We start from the raw sequence: 22,329 nt of genomic DNA on the forward strand, positions 1-22,329 counted from the left end.
TCTTTTAGGCCAGTTTTTTTTTTTTTGGTAATTCTCTAACTTTCCCTCTCCCTGTTCAACATACCTCTTAAAAGACCATTTCTGTAAAAATTTCCATAGATTTTTACCTTCTTTCATCTTTTAACCCAATCATTAACTTTGATTCAGATGCCACGCTAACTAGTTTTGAAAGAATTAATGATCTGGTTGATAAGTCCCATAATGCCTTGGGTGCTGAAGTACTGAGGAACCTGTCAGATGCTGGAAATACACCTTTGGCTTGTGGACCGCCAGTTATTGGCATGAATAGTGCTCTGGAACAGGACACCATCTAGTGGGAGTATAATCGCTATTTTACTCTGAATTTGGACCTTGTAGTTGGTCTTGGACAACTCATCTTGATACTGAAAAGGACTCTATAAATTCAGTTTTTCTAAAATCTATAATAAATTAAAAAAAACCAAAAGTGAGAAAAAATTGTTATCTGATTCAGATTAACAGTATTTTCAGAATGTGTATTATATTAATTCCAAAAGGTCATAATAATTGAAAAAAGTTACTAGCATATAGCATCAATAGTTATACAGTTATCAACCCAGTATTTTAAAAGTTATTTTCCAAAATAAATGTATGCAAACCAATAGGAATGATGATTTTGCTGTTGTTCCAGTCTTAGACTTCATACTCATTTTCAAATATGATGCTTGCTTGGTTTTGATAAATGCCTGTTTTCAGGGCTATCCTGAAATAGAAGGGCTATCCCTTGTCTTCCTAATTTGAAGTTTTATTTTTTATTTTTTATTCTAAATTGGTTTTGGACTCTGAAATGCATTTTTGCATGAAAATGTTCACATGAGTGGAATTTTGTTGTTGTTGTTGTTGTTTTGGTTGTTTTAACTTTATTTATGTGGTTGAATGTCATAAAATTTCCTCAGCTCGCTGGATTATGATCATCTAATCAGGATGTGAAAGGGCATGCCTCTCTCTGTTACCTGTTTCCTGTTCTAGGCATCAGCTCCTGTGATATACTTGGATACCCAGTTGGGGCATTGTTGCTATTTTTTTTTTTTTTTACTTATTTTTTGCCTTTCAGTGGCAGTCCAGTGGGCAGTAGTAGTAACATTACTAATTAATACTTATTGAATTATTTTATGTGCCAGAAACTGTCAACACTTTAACTCATTTAATATTTACAACAACCCTATGAAGTTTTATAGATGAGGAAGCCAAGGTGTGGGGAAGTTTAATAACTTGCAGGTTTAATAACAGCTATGCTGTTAGCAGTTGACTGCCTCTACACTACTTCATTGATAATGATACTTTCAGGGCAGTAAGCGTCCAGCTGAACCCTACTCCAGTCTGCCCTGACTCCCTGGCACTAGCCCTCTTCTGGACTCCACCTCCACCCTGCCACTGCCAATCTGCTCCTCGCTCAAAGAGGGTTTTCACTGTCTTTATATTAGTTTCTCAAATTCATCAACCTCCACTGGTATTCTGTCTCCAGGTTTGAGCTCTAGGGAAGGAGCCAGCAGCCTCTGCTAGTTTATCATTTTCCCCTGTGATAACATTTTGTACAAATATTTCTCTCTCAAATTGTATGTTGTACTAGATATTCTTCTTCTGTTTTGCTTTTAATAATAACATTGCTTTTAACAACAGGAGTGTTCTTATATTACAAATATATCAGTATGATTATAAAGAGCAGAAGCCCAGCGAATTAATTGGGAAATTCAATTCATCACAAACACAGAAATTCTATATTTTATATCCCTTGCAACAGCTTCAAGATATTATAAGTCAAAGTTGATAGAACCAAAAAAAGGGAGCCAAACCCATAATCATAAGTAGAGATTTACAATGCATTTTTTTCTGTAATTGATAGAGAAAGTAGATAGAAAAAAATCGGTAAGAATATGAATGATTTGAACACATGATTAACCAAGTGTACTAACCAAGTGTATTAACTGAACTGCTAATACAGGCATAGAGCACTACGCCCAATACAACATGCAAAAGTGCAGGGTACATTTAAGTGCATGTGAAACATTTACAAAGATAAAGACTTCTATGAAATGTGTTATAATATCTCTTTCTTAACCCTTGTTGATAATGTCTTTCATGTAATCTTTATTTAACATTCTAACCCAAAGTTTTTTTCCAGAGGAGGTGAAAGAGAGTTAACAGTATACCTATAGTTATATACTTCAAGGCCAAATTTGTGTCACTAGGAAAACCTATCCAGATTATTTTAATTCTTTATTATGAGCTTTCTGTTCTGTTCCTTTGATCGTATGTCATCTCTTGAAGTCTTTCCAAGGCAATTACGTCTTTGAATTTTGGATTCTACAACTTGCCACTGACCATTTTTTACATTATATTTTTCTCATATGCATTTATTTCTGTTCGTACACAATTGTATGTACTGTGTCTATTTAGAGATGGCTGCCTCATGAATTGGTACTGTGCTTTGGATCCCTTCCTGTCTTTATTGTAGGTATACTGTCTCACTAGTGCTTTATGTACTGAATTTGACTTATATTTACCGGGAAAATGTCAATATCGTTCAGGAAATTAAATAATATTTTTATGGATGAATGGCAGTATTTACTTGATAAATGTTGATGGGTCTTGCAGAATGTTTGTTAGAGTTTAGATAGAATCATATCCATGATGGCTAAAAGCCTGAATTTATATTCAAATTTTATTACACTTGGTAATATCAAATTATATCTTACATAAGAAAAATAAAGCTCCCTATTTCAATTCTAGAGTGGGGTGAGAATCTTCAAGGAATTCTATGTCATCAAGCTATTCAGGTCTCAAAGAGTCTTTCTCAAGTAGGCATTAATGAGAGTTCATTTATTTATGTGTGGTGGTGGTGGTGGTGGTGTAGTCACTAAGTCGTGTCCGACTCTTGTGACCCCATGGACTGCAGCTGCCAGGCTCCTCTGTCCATGGGATTCTCCAGGCAAGAATACTGGATTGGGTTATTTCCTTCTCCAGGGGATTTCTCGACCCAGGGATTGAACCCTAGTCTCCTGCATTGCAGGCAGATTCTTTACCAGCTGAGCTGTGAGGGAAGTCCCATTTATATGTGGACTATCACATACATCCAAGAATGAGCTTTACTGTGACTGGATTTTTTGGAGTCTGGAGTTGAAGGTGGTTTTGGATTCACAGCAACACTTAGAAGAGTTAGTAGGCATTGGTAGAATCTCACTTGGTGCTAGATCATGAGTATAATTAAGCTGCTCTGTAGGTGCTTTTATCTGTTCTGAGTCTGACTTGCTACTCAGATCTTCTGCTTACTCTGGTTATGTTAGCATAGTCATCAAACTCTAGCTCTGCTTTATGCCCTTCAGCTGTTCCTCCAACAGTGTCTGGAGTTTCTTAGTTTATGTTTCTGACATTGTAAATCTGATTTGCTTAGCTTAATTCTAGTTGAATTCACAAGTCCCTGCCCTTCATCCACTGGGGATGGGAGGGGCAGATAGGTGGAACAAGTTCTCTCTCTTCAAATGACTGGCAGGCATTAGGACCAAAAATAAACTTGCAGGTTCGTTTGCTGTTTCTTCAGCGCTATCTCTACTTCTAAGGTATATTAACTGCTCTGTTGGGTTCTTTTAGCACTTTGTTTTCTTCTTTATAATGGCACTTCCTAGTTTAATTGCGTATTATGGGCTTAAATATTTATCTGTTTTACTGAATTAATGCTGTTGAAGAGTGACACCATATTCTATTAATCTACATGTCTTTGTCATAATAAATGCCCTGTGTATGTTTGTTGAAATTGATGTTGACCACCTTCCCTACTTTGAGAGACTCTGATGCAGCATCTGGGTACTTTTCATTTTCTCGTTCCATAAAACAAGGAACTCAGGCACTTGGGTTGCTGAGTGAGGGAAAGGCACTGCACTTTAATGAAATGAAACTCATTTGTAAGGTGAAGATTTTAATTATCATTTCATGTAAAATTGGGGGTACAACTATACATGAACATAGACTGTTGTCAGGAGGCACATAGTCTAGCAAGGAAAACTGACGTGTAAAATTAGTTGTTTTGTGTTATAAATGCATTAAAATTGCTATATTCTAGGTGTGGTGGTAGCGCAGAAGAAGATGATTGCCTCTGTTTTGGTTAGGGATAGCTTTACAAAGGAGAATTTCTTGAGTTGAGTCTTGAAGAAGGAGCAGTACAAGATTAGCACATTGGCTTAGTGAAGTGGCAAGGAGGGAGAGGGACAGGGGCGTGAGACGCAGGAGTTAGAGAGCAATCTTGGCAAGACAGACTGGCGCATACAAGGTTCAGCAGGTGCGGAATGTGTGAAGAACTGGGAGGAGATAGAGCGGGCCGGGGGGCAGGGGGACTTGTATGCCACAATTAGAGATTTGGAATCCAGCCTGTAGGCAGTAAAGTAATTTTATGCAGACGAGTAACAATCAGATTTGCATTTTACCAAAATAGCTGTTAGCAATTTCTTGTTCTTGGCAATATGAATAATGAATCGGGGATGAGTGGATGGGGTTGGGGACTGCATGGATCCATAGGATTCTCCAGGCAAAAATACTGGAGTGGGTTGCCATTTTCTTCTCCAGGGGATCTTCCTGACCCAGGGATCGAACGCGTGTCTCCTGCATTGGCAGGCAGATTCTCTACCACTGAGCCACCAGAGAAGCCCATTAGGGAGGCATGTAGACTAATTAGGAGGCTGTCTACTGAGACTGTATAACTAGAATTGAAGAAGACCTGGAAGAGGAATGGAGAGGAGGGGTAGTTATGAAAAATACAAATGAGATAAAATTGTTACGAGTTTTGGTTGTTGGGAAGAGGGTGATGTGGGAGAGGTACTTGTCAGGCGTCAATTTCAGGTTTCTGATTCAGGCATTCAGGATAGTGATCACCAAAGGGGAAATACCTGAGGTGTTAACAGGTTTAAGAAAATCAGTTTAGAATGTATTCACTTTGAGGTACCAAAAGGCCTTCCAGATGGAGAGTTTCACTTAAGCAGTTAGATCTCCAGAGCTAGAGATAAATATTTAGACATAGAATTAGAGATAAAGCTATGGAGGAAGGCAATTAAAGAGTGCCAAGAAGTAGGAAGACAACTAGAAAAGAATGATGTGGAAATGAAAGGAACAGTTTTTTAAGTGAAAAGATAATAGCTAATAGTGTTAAAGTAAGATAAGGTTTAATGTTCAACTATTAAATGTTTCAGTTAATGACAGAACATCACTTAATCGTTTTGTGAGCGTAATAGAGTTCTAATTGTTGTGTGTTGAGCTTAGCATGAAAAGGAAACTATAGGTTATTATTTTAAGATTTACTCAGTTAAATGTTTCAAATAGTTAAGGGAGTTTTTTGTTTTTAGGCTCGAAGATATTAAACATTTTTGTAGCTTGAGGGCAAAAATCTCATAGAGAAGAAGAAATAGAAGATGCAGGAGAGGATAGGGTAGTTGTCTTCTAGATTTAAAGAAAGAGCCCTGTGTTTTCAAACACAATTTCAGGGGGTTAAGCCTCTGTTTATTTCCTGTGCTGCCCAGTTGTTGAGTTGGGGAACAGATATTATAGGGGGAACAGTTATTTTAGGGCCAACTATGTATCAGACACTGTCATGGGTGTATATGTAAGGAAACAGGACAAAGTCCTTCCGACTTCTACTGCAGAATGGATAAGGAAATACAAGGTAAATGTGCAGAATGTCAGATGGTAAAAAGCACTGTGGAGAAAAATACCACAGAGAAGGGGAGGTAGGGGTACTGAAGAGGGGAGAGCTTGTCCTTATTTATTGGTGGGTCATGGAAGGCCTCAGAAATAAGGTGACATTTGAGCTGAGAGCTGAAGGAAGCGAAACGTAGCCATACAGGTGCGTGGGGGAAGAGTGTTCAGACAGAATGATATTAACTTCAGAGGCCCAGAGGCTGGACCTTTTCAGTGTCCTTCTGAGAGAGCTCATCTGTGCTTGTGTCTCTTCCCCTACTGACCCAAGCACACATAGGTCATGACATAGATGCATGCATGCCCTCCAGTGTTCCCATAGTCCTGATTTCCCAGTCAGGTTAATGTGTCACTGAGTCAAGTAGCTTGTCAATTTCCTGTGTAGATTTCTTCAGTTTCTCCAGTGGCTTCTGAATATTACCTCTGAGATTAAAACCCAAACTTCTTAACCTATCGCTAAAACCCTTTGCCTACTAGATCAGTTTCGTCTCTTGCCGTTTCGCCCTTAGTGAACCTCAGTCTCTCAATGTGTGGATATATTCTTTTTATTTTCCATATTATAACCTTGAAACTGTTACTTGCTCAGTTGTGTCTGACTCTTTGCGATCCCATGGACTATAGCTGCCAGTCTCCTCTGTCTATGAGATTTCCCAGGCAAGAATACTGGAGTAGGTTGCCATTTCCTTCTCCAGGGTATCGTCCCGACCCAGGAATTGAACCCGCGTCTCCTGCATTAGCAGGTGGATTCTTTGCTGTCTGAGCCACCAGGGAAGCCTTATATCATAATGGGTCATATTTCTCCACTCCTTCAGGGCTAACAAACTATTTGTTCTCTACTGCCTGATTTGAGCAGAACTTTATATGACTACCATTATTTTATGCAACTCTTCTTTGCCTTCTCATGAGGCATGCCTTTATTATACCTGTATTACATATATTACACTGCCTTGTAATTGCTTACTTATATCTTCTCCACTAGAGTAAGAGACAGAGGTTCACTTCCTGGATTGGGAAGATCCCCTGGAAGAGGGCAAGGCAACCTACTCCAGCATTCTTGCCTGGAGAATCCCATGGACAGGGGAGCCTGGCAGGCTACAGTCCATAGTGGCACATGGCTGAAGTGACTTAGCACACACGCAGGCTGATTTCCTAGGGCACACACTCTACATCATTTAATTCTTGACCTAACATCTAGCTTAGTGTCTGATATATTATAGCTATTCAATTAATGTCTTAATGCAATAAAATAATAACTTTCCTCTTCTGTAAATTATCTTTCAGATTCGATACATTTCTCAGACTCAAGGTTTACCAGGAGAACAGCTGTTAAATGTGGGTACAAAATCCACAAGATTTTTTTGCAGAGAAACAGATCTCTCCCATTCTGGTTGGAGATTAAAGGTAACTCACTTAAAATATTTAGAAAAACCGTTTTCTAAGATGCCTTATGTTCATGGATAGTACTCTCTGTGCCTATTTTTATTTTATTACATTTGTTTCTTTTGAGTTTTCCTTTTTGCCATTCCCCAATACCACTTTTAATAAGAAGAGTCTTTTCTGAATAGCTTAGCTCATTCTCTAACCTGGCAACACAATTAGAAATGTTTTTTAAATAGTTTCAAAAATTTTATGTGTATCATTTTGAGTTCTTCCCTACCCAGCTCTACATTTATCAAACTTTATGGGACAGGGTTGAACCTAACCACTTATGCTGTAACCCAAGTATGTAATTTATTCCCAGGATCAATAAATCCTTAATGATTAACTTATTTTGTTAGGGAATTTATCTATGTGTGTGATTTTATCTATATATTTTTTGACCTGAACCTGAATGTCTCATTTTCTGTATGCTTTTAAAAATTATATTTTGATAGTTATTCTTTTGAAACTACTACTTGCCTTAGAATATTCAGTATATTAGACTAAATGTGCCAGAATTGAAGAAATAAAGAATGTACAAATGGTAGTAATAAGATGTTTTCCTTCTCTGATATATTCAATAAGACACTGGAAGAACATGAGGCAGAGACAGGAATGAAGTCTAAAGAAGCCAGAAAGTACATATTCAACAGCCTGGATGATATAGTGCATGTGAGTACCACAGTCACATTTGTCAATTTTTCATGCATATAAACTGGTGGACATGAATGCCAAGAATGCCAAAACACGTTAATCATTTTCTACATGACAGGGTGCTTGCTATTTTTAAGCTCTTCAAATGAAATTGATTCTAAGGTTTCAGAAACTAAATTTCATTCATCTTTATCAAATATTTTGATTTGTATTATCCTGTTCTTCAGTATTTTCTTTAAAAAGGAAAACCCTCACAAACATATTTCTTTTACTTACATCTCTCTAGAATTGAATGTTTGTTTAGTTAAAGCAGTTTTTTCCCCCTGTTTTGAATGCTTTTTGATATCTCAAAATATTTTTGAGATGTGTTCTTTCTTATTTGAAAATAATTATAGTTCTTTGTTCTTTCCTGTGTTGAGGTTTTCTTTTTTTTAATTCTTAGACTTTAACATATACTACGGTGTATGGCTTATTTTTATTTGATGTCTTGAAATTTTGATATTGCAGGTGAACACAGTGATGGACTTGGAAGGAAGTGATCTTTTGGCTGAGAAAGCTGATAGAAGAGAGTTTGTTGGTCTGTTGAAAAAAATGTTGCTGATTGATGCAGATTTAAGAATTACTCCAGCTGAGACTTTGAACCATGCTTTTGTTAATATGAAGCATCTTCTTGATTTCCCTCATAGCAACCAGTATGTTACTTTAAAATCTTTTAAAATGATTCTGAAGAAATGATAATGCTGTCTGTAGTAAACCAGTTTGTTAGAAAAATGATTCAGTTTCTTCATTAAATATAAGTAAACTGAGTCAAAAGAGGTTAAGCTAACTTGAGCAAGCTCACATAGACAGTGAATTGCAGAGCAGAACTAGAATGCAAATCTAAGTCACAGTCCAGTGTTCTTTTTCCAAAATAGCATACTGAAAATGACTGAGTGATATTGCTTTTACATAATATTCTTACCTTAATGACCGGACATATTTATAATTAAAGAAAGTGTTAAGTTTTTCCTCCTTCAATTTTGAGTCCTGCAGACTCCAAATTGAAAAACTCCTTTTTTCAGTTTCCCTTCATACCATTTGCTTTTCTCCTCCATTCCCCAGCCCCCGTTTCCTCTCTTCCTTGTGGAAGGAGGTGTTTTAATGGGTTGGTAGAGAAGAATATATGCCCAGATTGAAATGGGGGTCACAAATTATAGTGTGCTCACCAAAATGTGCTCACTGTTACTTTACTGTCTCAAGAAAATGTTTCAGATAGAAGCATATGCTTCTTCTTGCTTCAAACTTCCATCTTATAGGATTTCCTGGTAGACATAGTATTGGAAATCTGCAGATTAAGTGCAAGCCATAGACTTTTTTTTTTCTTTTAAAAATAATTTTTAATCTTAAACTGTTCTAAACATTTAAAAAATAATATGACCATTACTGTTCACTTTTTCTTTTGCAGTGTAAAGTCCTGTTTTCATATTATGGATATTTGTAAGTCCCATCCAAATTCATGTGATGCAAATAATCACAATAAAACTTCACTTTTACGACCAGTTGCTCCAAGCAGTACTACTAATCTGGCAGCAAATTTTACTAAAATTGGCACATTAAGAAGTCAGGTAAGAACTTACAGTATTTGGTCATTTTTGCTTCTCTTTTCTTTAACAATTAATCATTTTGCTTTTGAAATATACATAAGTTTCCATATCAGCACTTCCAAGTGCTGATGAGGTCTTACTATGGCTGTTCTATTAAATCTCTAATATTTCAGGGTAACAGTTGGAACATATCTACTCAAATTTATTTTTTTCCTTCACCTTTTATTCTTTCGATACAAACTACTGGCTCTTCTATATCTCAAGTCTACAAAAAGTAGACTTCAGTAAGATCAATTTCTGGGTCCATCTTTATCATAGAATTATGGTTTTTTAAAATGCATTTGATTTCTACTTATAAAGCATGTGTACACAGTTATTAGAAGCGTGCTCTGTATAATGAACGCCACGCCCATTGATTGTTCTAGGCTTTAACCACATCTGCTCATTCAGTCGTGCACCATGGGATTCCTCTGCAGGCCGGAACCGCTCATTTTGGTTGTGGTGATGCTTTTCAGCAGACACTGATTATCTGTCCCCCAGCTATTCAAGGTACTCTTTTATTTAAATTACACTTTGAGTTTTGGCATTGATTATTTTAAAATAAGTTTAGGCATCTATTCATTAGATATACTGCATGGGTTTTGTTACATATAATGCTACATTTACATTTAATTTAAGCTGGTCAGTAGCCTTTAAACCACTGATACTCATTAATTGACTGGAGTTCCATTATAGTCATCATTAACAAAATGGATCATATGACAGTTGTATTTTCTGTAGAGTCTAGCATGATAAAATACTTTAGTAGGAATTAATGAATGGGGAAAGCTGTGGATTGTCCTCTGCTGGGTGAAACTGCTCCAGATATTAAGGTTAAATACTTAACATCTGCGTGTCATCTCTAGACATTCTCGTGACCAAAAGCTCAGATCTTTATGTTTTGGCCAAAGGATTTCTTTCCTAAAATATTGTAGTCTTGTTCTTTACCCATAGCTTAGTTTTTTGTTTTTTAAATATTGAGTTTTATCCAGTTGCCCTTATTTAGTTAAATTTATCAAATCCTCAAATGAAATAATGACAGAATACCTTTGAAGAGGCATACATTCTCACACTGAGGAACTTTTTTGTGGTAAGAGAATGATAGCAGTGAACTTTTTGACTGGAATAACTAGAATAAAGTTCTCTTTCCTAGGTCCTTTACTAGCATCTTGTCCCTGCTAGGCTGTGATGTCTAAATCTTAAAATCAAGGGATTGATTTCACATGGGCGTGAGAGGACTGTCTGAAGTGTTGTAATACTGTTAATAATAAGTGAGAGCTCTTGGTGCCAAGTCAGGATGCCTGGGACCTAGTTCTTGTTTTCTCTATTTGCTCTGCCATCCCAGACAAGTTTGCTATCTTGCTGCAGCCTTAGTCAAAGAAAACGGATGAAATGGCTACTCTCTTGATCATTTCCAGCTGTAATATTTCTGGATTCTGAAGGTGATATTTTAAATATTTATTTGATTTAAGGATATGAGCAACTTTTAGAAGTTTTTATTTTAATCTCGTGCACAGTATCTAAAAAGCACCAAGAATATGTTTGTTGACTTGCTTGACTAGTAATGAGAGGTGTGAAAACATGGCAGCTCTTTAGCCGCTTTGGTTCTACCAGGGTGGCTTTGGTCTGTTAGCTGTGACAGTGACCCATGGCTTATCCGGTAATAAAAATATCTATAGCATATTGTCAACACTCTTAAAGATGCTGTTGTGTTTCTTTGTTTTTCTTCAACTGTTGTTATAAAAATTTTGAACATATAGAGAAATTCAAATAATAGTAATACCTTCTACTCTAGATTCAACAAGTATTAACATGTTATATTTATTCTCTCTATTACACATACACACACTGTTAATAGTAAGTCATAGATGTTTTACTTCTAAATACTTGAGCACACAAAACTGAAGCTTTTTTTTTTCAGTCAGTTACTACTTAAGTGGTATCGTGACAAATACATTTTCATATAGATGTGTTTAATCTGTACTAATAGATTGTTGCCTTCTTGGTGACTTAGTGGTAAAGGGTCCACCGGCAGTGCAGCAGACATGGGTTTGATCCCTAGATTGGGAAGGTCCCCTGGAGGAGGGAATGGCAGATCACCCTGGTATTCTTGCCTGGGAAATCCATGGACAGAGGAGCCTAATGGACTACAGTCAGACAGGACTTAGTGACTAAGCAACAAAAAATATATTGTTAGGTTCTATCTCTTTCTTCCATGTACCAAAATTAATTTGGGGATTGCCTTCTGCCTACAGTGTGGTGTATTTCATCCAAATTTGGAGTAGCAGGAAATTCCCTGGGGGTCCATGGTTAGAATTCTGGGCATTTGCTTCTTGGGGGCCCTGGTCTGATCCTTGGTGGGTAAATTAAGATCCTGCAAGCCATAATACATTAACAGCTATGAGTGGTTCATAACAAGGATAACAGAAGGAAAAGGAGATATTCTCAGACTCATTAACTCATCAGATGTCAAGAACAATAGTTTTGGAATTAATAATAAGACAAAGCAAAATATTTGTTCACTTACTGAACTAATAGGTGTGGTTGCAGCAGCATAACAGGCAGGCTTTATGATATGTTGTCTCATTATTTCATATCTTAGTATAGTGGCTGCTTAGAAAGGAAAGTTTTCCCTCTAATCCATTTTGGCATCTCTGTAGAAAATCCCAGTGTTGGTCTTCCTACCTCTTTATCTCATAATGTGCCAGTCTATTTTGAAGATATGAGTGCAATTGTCCAGTAGTTTGAACATTCTTTGGCATTGCCTTTCTTTGGGATTGGAATGAAAACTGACCTTTTCCAGTCCTGTGGCCACTGTTGAGTTTTCCAAATTTTCTTATGTATTGAGTGCAGTACTTTAACAGCATCATCTTTTAGGATTTTAGATAGTTCAGCTGGAATTCCATCACCTCCACTAGCTTTGTTCATATTAATGCTTCCCAGGGTCCACTTGACTTCACTCTCCAAGATGTCTGGCTTTAGGTGAGTGACCACACCACTGTGGTTATCATGGTCATTAAGACCTTTTTTGTATAGTTCTGTGTATTCTTGCCATCTCTCCTTAATATCTTCAGCTTCTGTTAGGTCCTTGCTATTTCTTTCCTTTATTGTGCCCATCTCTGCATGAAATGTTCCCTTGATATCTCCAATTTTCTTTAAGAGATCTCTGGTCTTTGCCATTCTGTTGTTTCCCTCTATTTCTTTGTGCTCATTTCACATGCTAGCAAGGTAAGGCTCAAAATCCTTCAAGCTAGGCTTCAGCAGTATGTGAACGAAGAACTTCCAGGTGGATAAGCTGGATTTTAAAAAGGCAGAGGAACCAAATATCAAATTGCCAATATCGTTTGGATCATAGAGAAAGCAAGGGAATTCCAGAAAAACATCTATCTGTGTGCTTCATTGACTACGTGAAAGCGTTTGACTGTGTGGATCACAACAGACTATGGAAAATTCTTAGAGAGATGGGAATACCAGACCACTTTACCTGTCTCCTGAGAAACTTGTATGCAGGTAAAGAAGCAACAGTTAGAACAGGAGATGGAACAACAGACTGGTTCAAAATTGGGAAAGGCTGTAGCTTATTTAACTTCTTTACAGAGTACATCATGCAAAATGCCAGGCTGGGTGAATCAAAAGCTGGAATCAAGATTACCAAGAGAAATATTGACAACCTCAGATATGCAGATGATACCACGCTATTGGCGGAAAGGGAAGAGGAACTAAAGAGTTTCTTGATGAGGCTGAAAAGGAGAGTTAAAAAGCTAACTTAAAACACAATGTTTAAAAAATTAAGATCATAGTATCTGGTCCCATCACATCATGGCAAGTAGACGGGGAAAATGTGGAACCAGTGACAGATTTAATTTTCTTGGGCTCCAAAATCACTGTGTATGGGGACTGCAGCCATGAAATTAAGAGACACTTGCTCCTTGAAAACTATGACAAACTTAGACACTATATTAAAAAGCAGAGACCTCACTTTGTCAACAAAGGTCCATACAGTCAAAGCTGTGGTTTTTCCAGTAGTCATGTACAGATGTGAGAATTGGACCATTAAGAAAGCTGAATGTTGAAGAACTGATTGATGCTTTTGCATTGTGGTGCTGGGGAACACTTCTGAGAAGTTCCTTGGATAGTAAGGAGATAAAACCAGTCAATGCTAAAGGAAATCAACCCTGAATATTCATCAGAAGGACTGATGCTGAAGCTGAAGCACGAATTCTTTGGCCACCTGATGTGAAGAGCTGGAAAAGATTCTCGATGCTGGGAAAGACTGAAGGCAGGAGGAGAAGGGGATGACAGTGAATGAGATAGTTGGATGGCATGACCAACACAATGGATGGAGTTTGAGCAAACTCTGGAAGATAGTGAAGGACAGGGAAGCCTGGTGTGCTGCAGCCCATGGGGTCGCAAAGAGTTGATGTGACTTTATGACTGAATGACAGCAACATTTCGATGAAACATTTTAAAATGTTTATTGAGTAGCAGTTATGGTACCATTATAGTTATTTATGTTTGTTGTGCTTCACCTTATATTTTTTACCTTGGAGCTACATTGTTTAAGCACGTGCTTCATGTATTTTAGATACTGTAGATATAATATGTAGGTGCAGCTAAATAGGTACTACATCCCTAATGTTGTGCAGTTTTTATGTACAGAAGACTCAGACAAGCTTTTACTTAACATATCTGAGTATAGGTTGTATATAGTGAACAACATTTCACATTACTTCATGATCTGAAAAGCTAGTTAATTCATCCCTTCTGGATGAAAACTGCTATTTCAGAATCAAATACATTCCAGCAAAATTCTCCTCTGTTGTACTAGAATAAGCTTTGAGCTCTTTGTGTCATGCTTTCCAGATATCAAGCAAATCTAATCATTAAAGTTTCAGCTTATAACCATACAGAAAATTGGAATTTTAACCTACTTTTGAATGATTTTTAAAAAAGATTCAACCTCTTGAGAGATTGTAGGAGAATTCTTCTTATCTTAAGGCTTTGATTATGAGGAGAATTTAAGAGCAACCTGATTTTGGGGGGATGGGATTTAAGAATTCGCTCTGTGATTTCATCCATATCAAAGTGAATTCCGCTTTTTTCTCTGATAAGATTCTCTATTGCTACAATATATCTACATAGCCTGGGTGTACTTATATTCCATTTCTTGGAAAATTTGCTGTTCAAGACATGCTTTTTGGAAAGGGTAAGAAGGTCAGTTTTAAAAAATAACTCATAGGTCTAAGGCTCTGAAAAAAATAAACACAATAAAATTAACTTCCTTAGAATTATCAGTTACTGTGTATTCATGCAATAAATAATGTAAGGTTATTTTTCAATGGGAAAGAAAACAATTTTTTTTTTAATGGCTGATCACCCAGGATCACTTTTATCCAAAAACTAATTATCTTTAAATAATCTGCCAGCCCATATTGAAAGTAAATGCTACAATAGACCGGAATTTTGAAATAGTGAATTTATTTTAGTAGCTGAGCTTTCCGATCTTAGGAGATATCCCCACTATCTTGTTAGTTTAAGTTCTTAGTTGAGTAACACTTCTTTACTCTTAAAGTTTGGTACCGTGAGTCTTAATGTTTGCAAGGTGCTCTTGCAATGTATGATAGACATACTAACATTAACAGTATTAGCCTGGGTAGTAATCCTGCCTCTGATTTTCCTAGGGGGTAAGCAAAATGGAATGTGTTTCTCCTGGAGTTCCAATAGCTTTCCACTAGAAATAATAGTTAATTAAATCACAATGATCAAAGCTCAGTTGCGTCATCATATTAGGCAGAAAACTTTACTGTTTGCTTTTCCTTAGGAGATTGAAATGAGTGTGCCATCCTGAATTTTATTGACTCCTGTAAACTGTCATGGCCACTGAAGCTGTGATACAGTCCCCCCTTTGGTGACTTAGGTGTAAGATCCTATTACAGTTTTAAAGAAGAGAATACCAAGTACAGGTTGAAGTTTGTACAAAAAGATGAACGTTTACCTGCTAGAGGATAAGGGTTTTGAGTCAGGTTCATCTTTTTGTGTCTTATCAATGGCAGAACTTTTAAAAAAGGAAAATAAAGTATAATAGCAAACTTTAAAAGGAAATAGAAATTTTAAAAACAATAAATGGTTCAGCTTTATGTATTGTAAAATAGAAAGAGTAGCTTTATAACGATTTTTGGAATGATGTACCACAAGGTATATAGCGTATTATGCAGGGGATTTTTTTAATAATCCTAATAAGAATTTTAGCAATTCATAAATTTAGAAGAGTTTTGTAAGTTAACTCAGAAGTTTTTCTTTTATTTGAAAACTGTTCTTTTCTATTTCACAGGTATTCCTGCAACACATGGTAAACCCACTAGTTATTCAATAAGGGTAGATAATACAGTTCCCCTTGTAACTCAGGCCCCAGCCGTGCAGCCACTACAGATCCGACCAGGAGTTCTTTCTCAGGTTGGTGATAATCATTCATTATTTTTGCATATGCGCTGTCCTTCTCATACTCAAGTAGAGGCCTTAATCCATTGGTAATACATAGGCTTGTGCTACTGGAAATAATGAAAATGACCTAGACAGGAATTCTGTCCTTACAGATTATTGAATTTAACATTTGTGATTATTAGGTGATTGTTACTTTGAGTTACTTGTAACAGACTGGCTTTTCTTTTGCTCTTGTTTTTTGGTGCAGCAGACATGGTCTGGTAGGACACAGCAGATGTTGATACCTGCCTGGCAACAGGTAACACCCCTGGCTCCTGCTACTACTGCATTAGCTTCTGAGGGTGTGGCTGGTTCACAAAGGCTCGGAGACTGGGGGTAAGTTAAAAACAATAATACTTCCTTGTAAGTCTTTTTCAAAATACATATGGTAACGTAGGGATTCAATTTTTCTAAATTTTCTCCATAGGAAAATGATTTCACACAGCAGTCATTATAGCTCAGTGATGCCACAACCTCTTCTAACTAATCAGATCACTTTATCAGCCCCTCAGCCAATTAGTGTGGGCATTGCACATGTTGTTTGGCCTCAGCCAGCCACTACCAAGAAAAATAAACTGTGCCCGAACAGGTTGGTATTGACATTTTAACTTTTCCTTTGCATTTTGAAAATGAATCGTTAAAATAAATTTTGCATGCACACCAAAGGGTCACCCTGTTGTATTCAAAATGACTTCTGATAAATTTGCTGCAAACACTAAGCCAAGCTCCCTTCTCAATTTCTCAGAGGTATTTTGGTAAAACTAATGGAATGGGAGCCAGGAAGAGAGGAAATAAATGCTTTCAGTTGGTAAGATTGTCTTTATTGCTCTTTTGATTTATTATCTACCTATAATGTTAGACAATTCTAGACACTCAGATATCACATTTGCCCAAAAAAGAAAAAAAGACCATTAGAATATAAGTGCAGTCTACACTCATTTCTAGAGGTCTGATATATCACAAACTCATGATCTGTGTGTTAGTGTGTCATATACATAATCTTGAACAAGTGAAGGTTTGTATTGTTACTTATAACATGGTATCTTAGAAAAATGTCATGTATATATTTTGATTATAGAAATGACACATTATTCCTTTGGTTGCAGGAGTAATTCATTGCAGAATACCAATATCCCACAATCAGCATTTATTTCCCCAAAGACAGTAACTGGGAAAGATGTCGAGGAAGTAAGTTGTATAGAAACACAGGACAATCGTAACTCAGAAGGAGAGGCAAGAAATTGTTGCGACACGTCTATCAGGCAAGACTCTGATTCATCAGTTTCAGATAAACAGCGGCAAACCATCATCATTGCTGACTCCCCGAGTCCTGCAGTGAGTGTGATCACCATCAGCAGTGACACCGATGAGGAAGAGACTTCCTCGCAGAGACATTCACTCCGAGAGTAAGTGCTGAAAGCAGATTCCTGCATTTTTGCGACATTCTTAAATAATGATGATGGTATCCTCTGCTGTGATGGAAAAAAACTTTGTGGTTTATTATTGTCTGTTCATGTCCTTCGGAGTAAACTTCCTGAGTAGCATTTAGCATGATTGAAAGTGAAAGTCGCTTAGTTGTGTCCGACTCTTTGCGACCCCATGGACTATACAGTCCATGGAATTCTCCAGGCCAGAATACTGGAGCGGGTAGCCTATCCCTTCTCCAGGGTATCTTCCCAAACCAGGAGTCGAACCGGGGTCTTCTGCATTGCAAGTGGATTCTTTGCCAATTTAGCGTGATTACTATAGCATTTTTCCTGTATTTACGAACTTTAGATTTTTATCCATGTAGGTCTTTCTTAACTGTTTCATATCTGGGGAGTAGGTTCTCATTTTTGACCTGTTTTCCCCTTCCCTCTTCACTAGATGTAAAGGTAATCTGGACTGTGAAGCTTGCCAGAGCACTTTGAACATAGATCGGATGTGTTCATTAAGTAGTCCAGATAGCACTCTGAGCACCAGCTCCTCGGGGCAGTCCAGCCCATCCCCTTGCAAGAGACCGAACAGGTAAAGGAATTTTAACAGCAGTGTGTTATAAACATTAAGTCTACTAAAAAGCCTATGTTTTCTTTTCGTTGTTGAAATTAGTAAGTACCTGCCAGTTTACCACAGTGGCTCTCTCTTGTTCGTAAGTTTTGAACTGGATCACCTTTTTATGAACTCAGGTTTTAAGTAGGAATTTTCTTTATTATTACAGAACAGATCTAAATGAAAAAACTGAGGTTCTAATAAATGGTTTTTAAAAAATCATTTGTTTTTGAAAGTGTAAAAAAGTCACATCCTCAGCTCTAGCTTCACAGACTACCATTGTAACTTTAGAATAAGAACATATACGTTAACAGCACAAAAAGGAATGTTTTACATTATAAAGTAATGACCCACTGTCAGAGTATTTGCTGTGATTTTTTTCTCTCTTAGTGATTGATTTGCCTGGTTTTATCTGTATTTCCTTTTGGCCAGGGATATGCATTGCCACTGAAGTAGTGAATGACTCCTAACCTGCATGATGTACTATCTCATTAAGAGATGAGCTGTAAAAATTTCAGTGAAATATGTTTGATTTCCACTGACATTCTTTTTATAGTGGAAAAAGTTTTCAGTTTTAATTTTATTCTTTTTTTTTCCTTAGGAAATATAGTTTTTAATACTTTTAGCCAAATCTCTGTGGAAAATATAAAATAGTATTAACACATCTTCTTCTTAAAGTTGTTTATAATGTGATTTGCAAGTTGATACTATGCATTTGTTGTTGTTTTGTAGCTAAGTCACGTCCAACTCTTTTTGTGACCCCCATGGACTATATGCCAGGCTTCCCAGGCAAGAATACTGGAGTGGGTGTCCATTTTCTTCTCCAGGGTATATTCCTGACCCAGGGATCGAACACATATCTCCTGCTTTGACAGGCTGATTCTTTACCACTGAGCCATCTGGGAAGCCCCATGCACGCATCACACACACACACACATATAAGATATAAAAATATATATAAGTAAAATATATATATAAAAAGATATGCTTCAAAATTTAAGTATGAAATGAGTGGTTAAAACAGAATAAATGCAATAAAAATCCCAAGGTGAGAGGGGGCCAGGGCCCAAGGATCAGGACGAGAAGAGAAATTTGGGCTCTGGGTGGTTAGACTTTTCAGAGAGCTAGGAAAGGCCTTTTAAATAACTGGTTAGTTAAAAGACCCAAATTATCACTAAATTGTTAGTGATTACTCTAATATTACAGTATTATTAATCTAATTTATTAGAATTTGATCTCAGATATGGACTGCTTATATATTTGCACATTTCATTTCAGTAGTCCAGAACAGTACTACTTTTGTAGTATCTTGATGAAATCTTCTGTGATTTATAATATGGGATTTTATGAACTGCTGCTGAGGATCAAGTGAAAAGAGACAGGAGGGAAAATTAAATGCCAAGAGGGTCTTCCTAAACAGAGAGAATTAGCGTTAGCAGTCCCAATAGAGAACTAATGTGAGAGTCTAGGGAATCTATGAAGAATGTATTTGGGGTAAGAAAGAAGTTATAATTAGGTATGAAATAATTTAATCAGATTTATCAATTTGGAGGAGTTTGGAAATTATTTAACTTTAGATTTTAGGTTGAAAAACATTGTTGGTACGAATATTTCCTTTTAGTATGTCAGACGAAGAACAAGAAAGTGGTTGTGATACTGTGGATGGCTCTCCAACATCAGACTCTTCAGGACATGACAGTCCATTTGCAGAGAGCAGTTTTGTGGAGGACACTCATCAAAACTCAGAATTGGTAACTTCTACTGACACAGAAACCAAACCAGCTGTTTGTACTGTTGTGGTGCCACCAATGGGACTGGAAAATGGATTAAATGCCGATGAGCATATGGCAAACACAGGTAAACTGAGTCCCCTCTTTCCCTGATTGTCCCTTAAAAGGTCCTAATTTGGGAACATCAGAACCAAAAGTCATCTCTGAATTTCTGACTTGCCCCTGCCAAATCTGTTGTACAAAAGAAATACTTTCTAATATTATCCAGTGCTTGGAAACTAGGAGATCTTTACTTTTTATTTAATTTTAAGGTTTTCAAATCACTGTTGTGTAAAACATCTAAAGACCTTTCATAATTTCTATATGAGAAGGAAAGAGTACCTACACTCTAATATTTTGTTGTTGCCAGATTCTATATGCCAGCCATTAATAAAAGGACGATCTGCCCCTGGAAGATTAAACCAGCCTTCCACAGTTGGTAATCGTCAGCAAAAATTGACATCAGCATTCCAGCAGCAGCATTTGAATTTTAGTCAGGTATGTTTGTGAATTTATGAGTCTTTGGGGTTCAAAATCAGCAGTTTTTTAATTGGGAGAAAAAGATTCTCAAACTATATAAAATCTTAATAAACACTTCCATTTTCATTATTCCAAGTGACTGAAAAGTAATTGGCTTAATAATAGGATAATTATCAGATTAGCCATGGAACTTGAATTTTTTAGAAAGATTGGGTTCTTGGGTTTTCTTAAGAGAACCTGAGAGAAAGCTTACATTAAGATCTGAGAGATCCCCTATGGGATTTTAGTTACAGTATCTTTTAATTTCCCTTTTTTTCTTCTTTGTGACTTATAAAATATGTAATTAGTCTTTTGTTTTGTTTTTGAATAGGTTCAGCACTTTGGGTCTGGGCATCAGGAGTGGAATGGAAACTTTGGACATCGAAGGCAGCAAGCTTATATCCCTACTAGCGTTACCAGTAATCCTTTCACTCTTTCTCATGGAAGTCCTAATCACACAGCTGTACACGCCCATCTGGCTGCAAGTACGCACCTCGGAGGACAGCCTACTCTACTTGCATACCCATCATCAGCTCCCCTCAGTAGTGCCGCGCCAGTGGCCCACCTCTTAGCCTCTCCATGTACCTCAAGACCTATGTTACAGCATCCGACTTACAATATCTCCCATCCCAGTGGCATAGTTCACCAAGTCCCAGTGGGCATAAACCCCCGTCTGTTACCATCCCCAACCATTCATCAGACTCAGTACAAACCAATCTTCCCACCACATTCTTACATTGCAGCATCACCTGCATATACTGGATTTCCATTGAGTCCAACCAAACTCAGCCAGTATCCATATATGTGAAAATTCACAAGCGTATATTGAGGAAGCTCAATGATATAAACATTTGATTAAAAATAAAACATGGTATTTAATAAATATTAGCCATGGCACAAGAAAATTATTTTTGAATCATGTAGACTTGGGTGCAATTTAAACAACTTTGAGCTTTAAAAAAGAAACTCACTTTTAATGTGTTTTGCACATTTGGTATAACTTGTCTTTGGTCATGTTATCTTCTTATGTTGTAACTCTAGACAGGTGACTTATGGGAGCAGAAGTCCAGTTTTTGCTCCCGCTATTTTTTATAAAATTGCCTTCTAACTAGTGCAAGACACGTCCATATTTGGGAAGCCATTCTGTGTACAGACTTAGAGCAACAGATGCACATACGTCAAGTCAGAATTACAGCATACAAGTGAATTGTATTATCTGTGTCTTAGTGTATAAATGTTGGGTCACTTACCTAAGAAACTGAGCTATTGTTCTTTACATTTGCATGTGTCTTTGCATGGGCAAAATGTTGCCTAGACTTTGCTCTTAAATGTTGTTCTAATAATCTCAGCTGCATTGTAAACCGTTCCCACACATAGTGCCTTAAATATTTGAGGTTGTTAATGTTATTACTATATATAAATGTTGAGGACTGCAGCACTTAAAAATTCAGACTTACTCTTTAGTTTCCTTTGATAGAGTAATGTTCATTTTTGGTTTTGTGTGGTATGATTTCAGGTTGTAGCTATTTTTCCTTACTAAGAGGGCAGCATGTTTGCAATAGCTGAATTCTGCTGTCTGACTTTTGCAGAATGATCTAGCTTCAAGAAAAGCAAGCAGGTAGTAGTGCTTAAGAAAAATTGATTCAGTATCTAATGAATAGTTGATATCTGTCACAACACAGCATTTTATATACTGTTAAGTGAAACTGCAGTACAATCTAAGTTTATTTGGGGAGTGTTTGCTGTATAATTGGATTTAATGAAATGTTTAGAGATGCAGTAGGCATGACTTTGAGTAGATAATGAAAGAAAATGCAAAATGCTCATTGATTCATGATGTGGTTTCATCCTAGCTTGGGCAAACCATGCAGTATTTAATAAATAGTAGCAGAATATTTACTATTGAAGCTTGAAAAGATGTGAGTTCTTTGTGTGCAATTTTTCATTTATGCATGTGAGAGGGTTTTTTTTTTTTTTTTTAGTATTTTTACATTGTAGTACTTGTTTTGCTTGTTGGTGGTGTTTGCTTATTTAATACATTCCGTCAGGGACAGAAATTACATGCTTTTTTTTCCTAGGAAGTATGTCTTGGGTTTTTCCCTCTTTATTCTTTACTTTTTTTTGGTGGTGGTGGTGGTTAT

The 22,329-nt window shown here is 36.8% G+C and overlaps 1 protein-coding gene across 2 annotated transcripts in view; it reads left to right on the plus strand.

Moving 5' to 3' along the window:
• HIPK3 (homeodomain interacting protein kinase 3) overlaps positions 1-22,104 on the plus strand; it is an 80,437-nt gene extending 58,333 nt beyond the window's left edge. The window contains exons 4-16 of one of the 2 annotated variants that reach the window (XM_052652327.1): positions 6,979-7,098; positions 7,702-7,788; positions 8,278-8,462; positions 9,215-9,374; positions 9,779-9,902; positions 15,724-15,845; positions 16,081-16,208; positions 16,300-16,461; positions 16,979-17,278; positions 17,739-17,879; positions 19,522-19,757; positions 20,040-20,167; positions 20,520-22,104. In XM_052652327.1, coding sequence (XP_052508287.1) covers positions 6,979-7,098; positions 7,702-7,788; positions 8,278-8,462; positions 9,215-9,374; positions 9,779-9,902; positions 15,724-15,845; positions 16,081-16,208; positions 16,300-16,461; positions 16,979-17,278; positions 17,739-17,879; positions 19,522-19,757; positions 20,040-20,167; positions 20,520-20,996 — 2,370 coding nt within the window. In that variant the 3' untranslated portion in view covers positions 20,997-22,104. The remainder of the gene's footprint in view (positions 1-6,978; positions 7,099-7,701; positions 7,789-8,277; positions 8,463-9,214; positions 9,375-9,778; positions 9,903-15,723; positions 15,846-16,080; positions 16,209-16,299; positions 16,462-16,978; positions 17,279-17,738; positions 17,880-19,521; positions 19,758-20,039; positions 20,168-20,519) is intronic. The other variant, XM_052652328.1, reaches the window with a different exon arrangement.
• The last annotated feature ends 225 nt before the right edge of the window (positions 22,105-22,329 follow it).

Source organism: Budorcas taxicolor, chromosome 15, assembly GCF_023091745.1.
Source record: "Budorcas taxicolor isolate Tak-1 chromosome 15, Takin1.1, whole genome shotgun sequence".
Classification (NCBI taxonomy): domain Eukaryota; kingdom Metazoa; phylum Chordata; class Mammalia; order Artiodactyla; family Bovidae; genus Budorcas; species Budorcas taxicolor.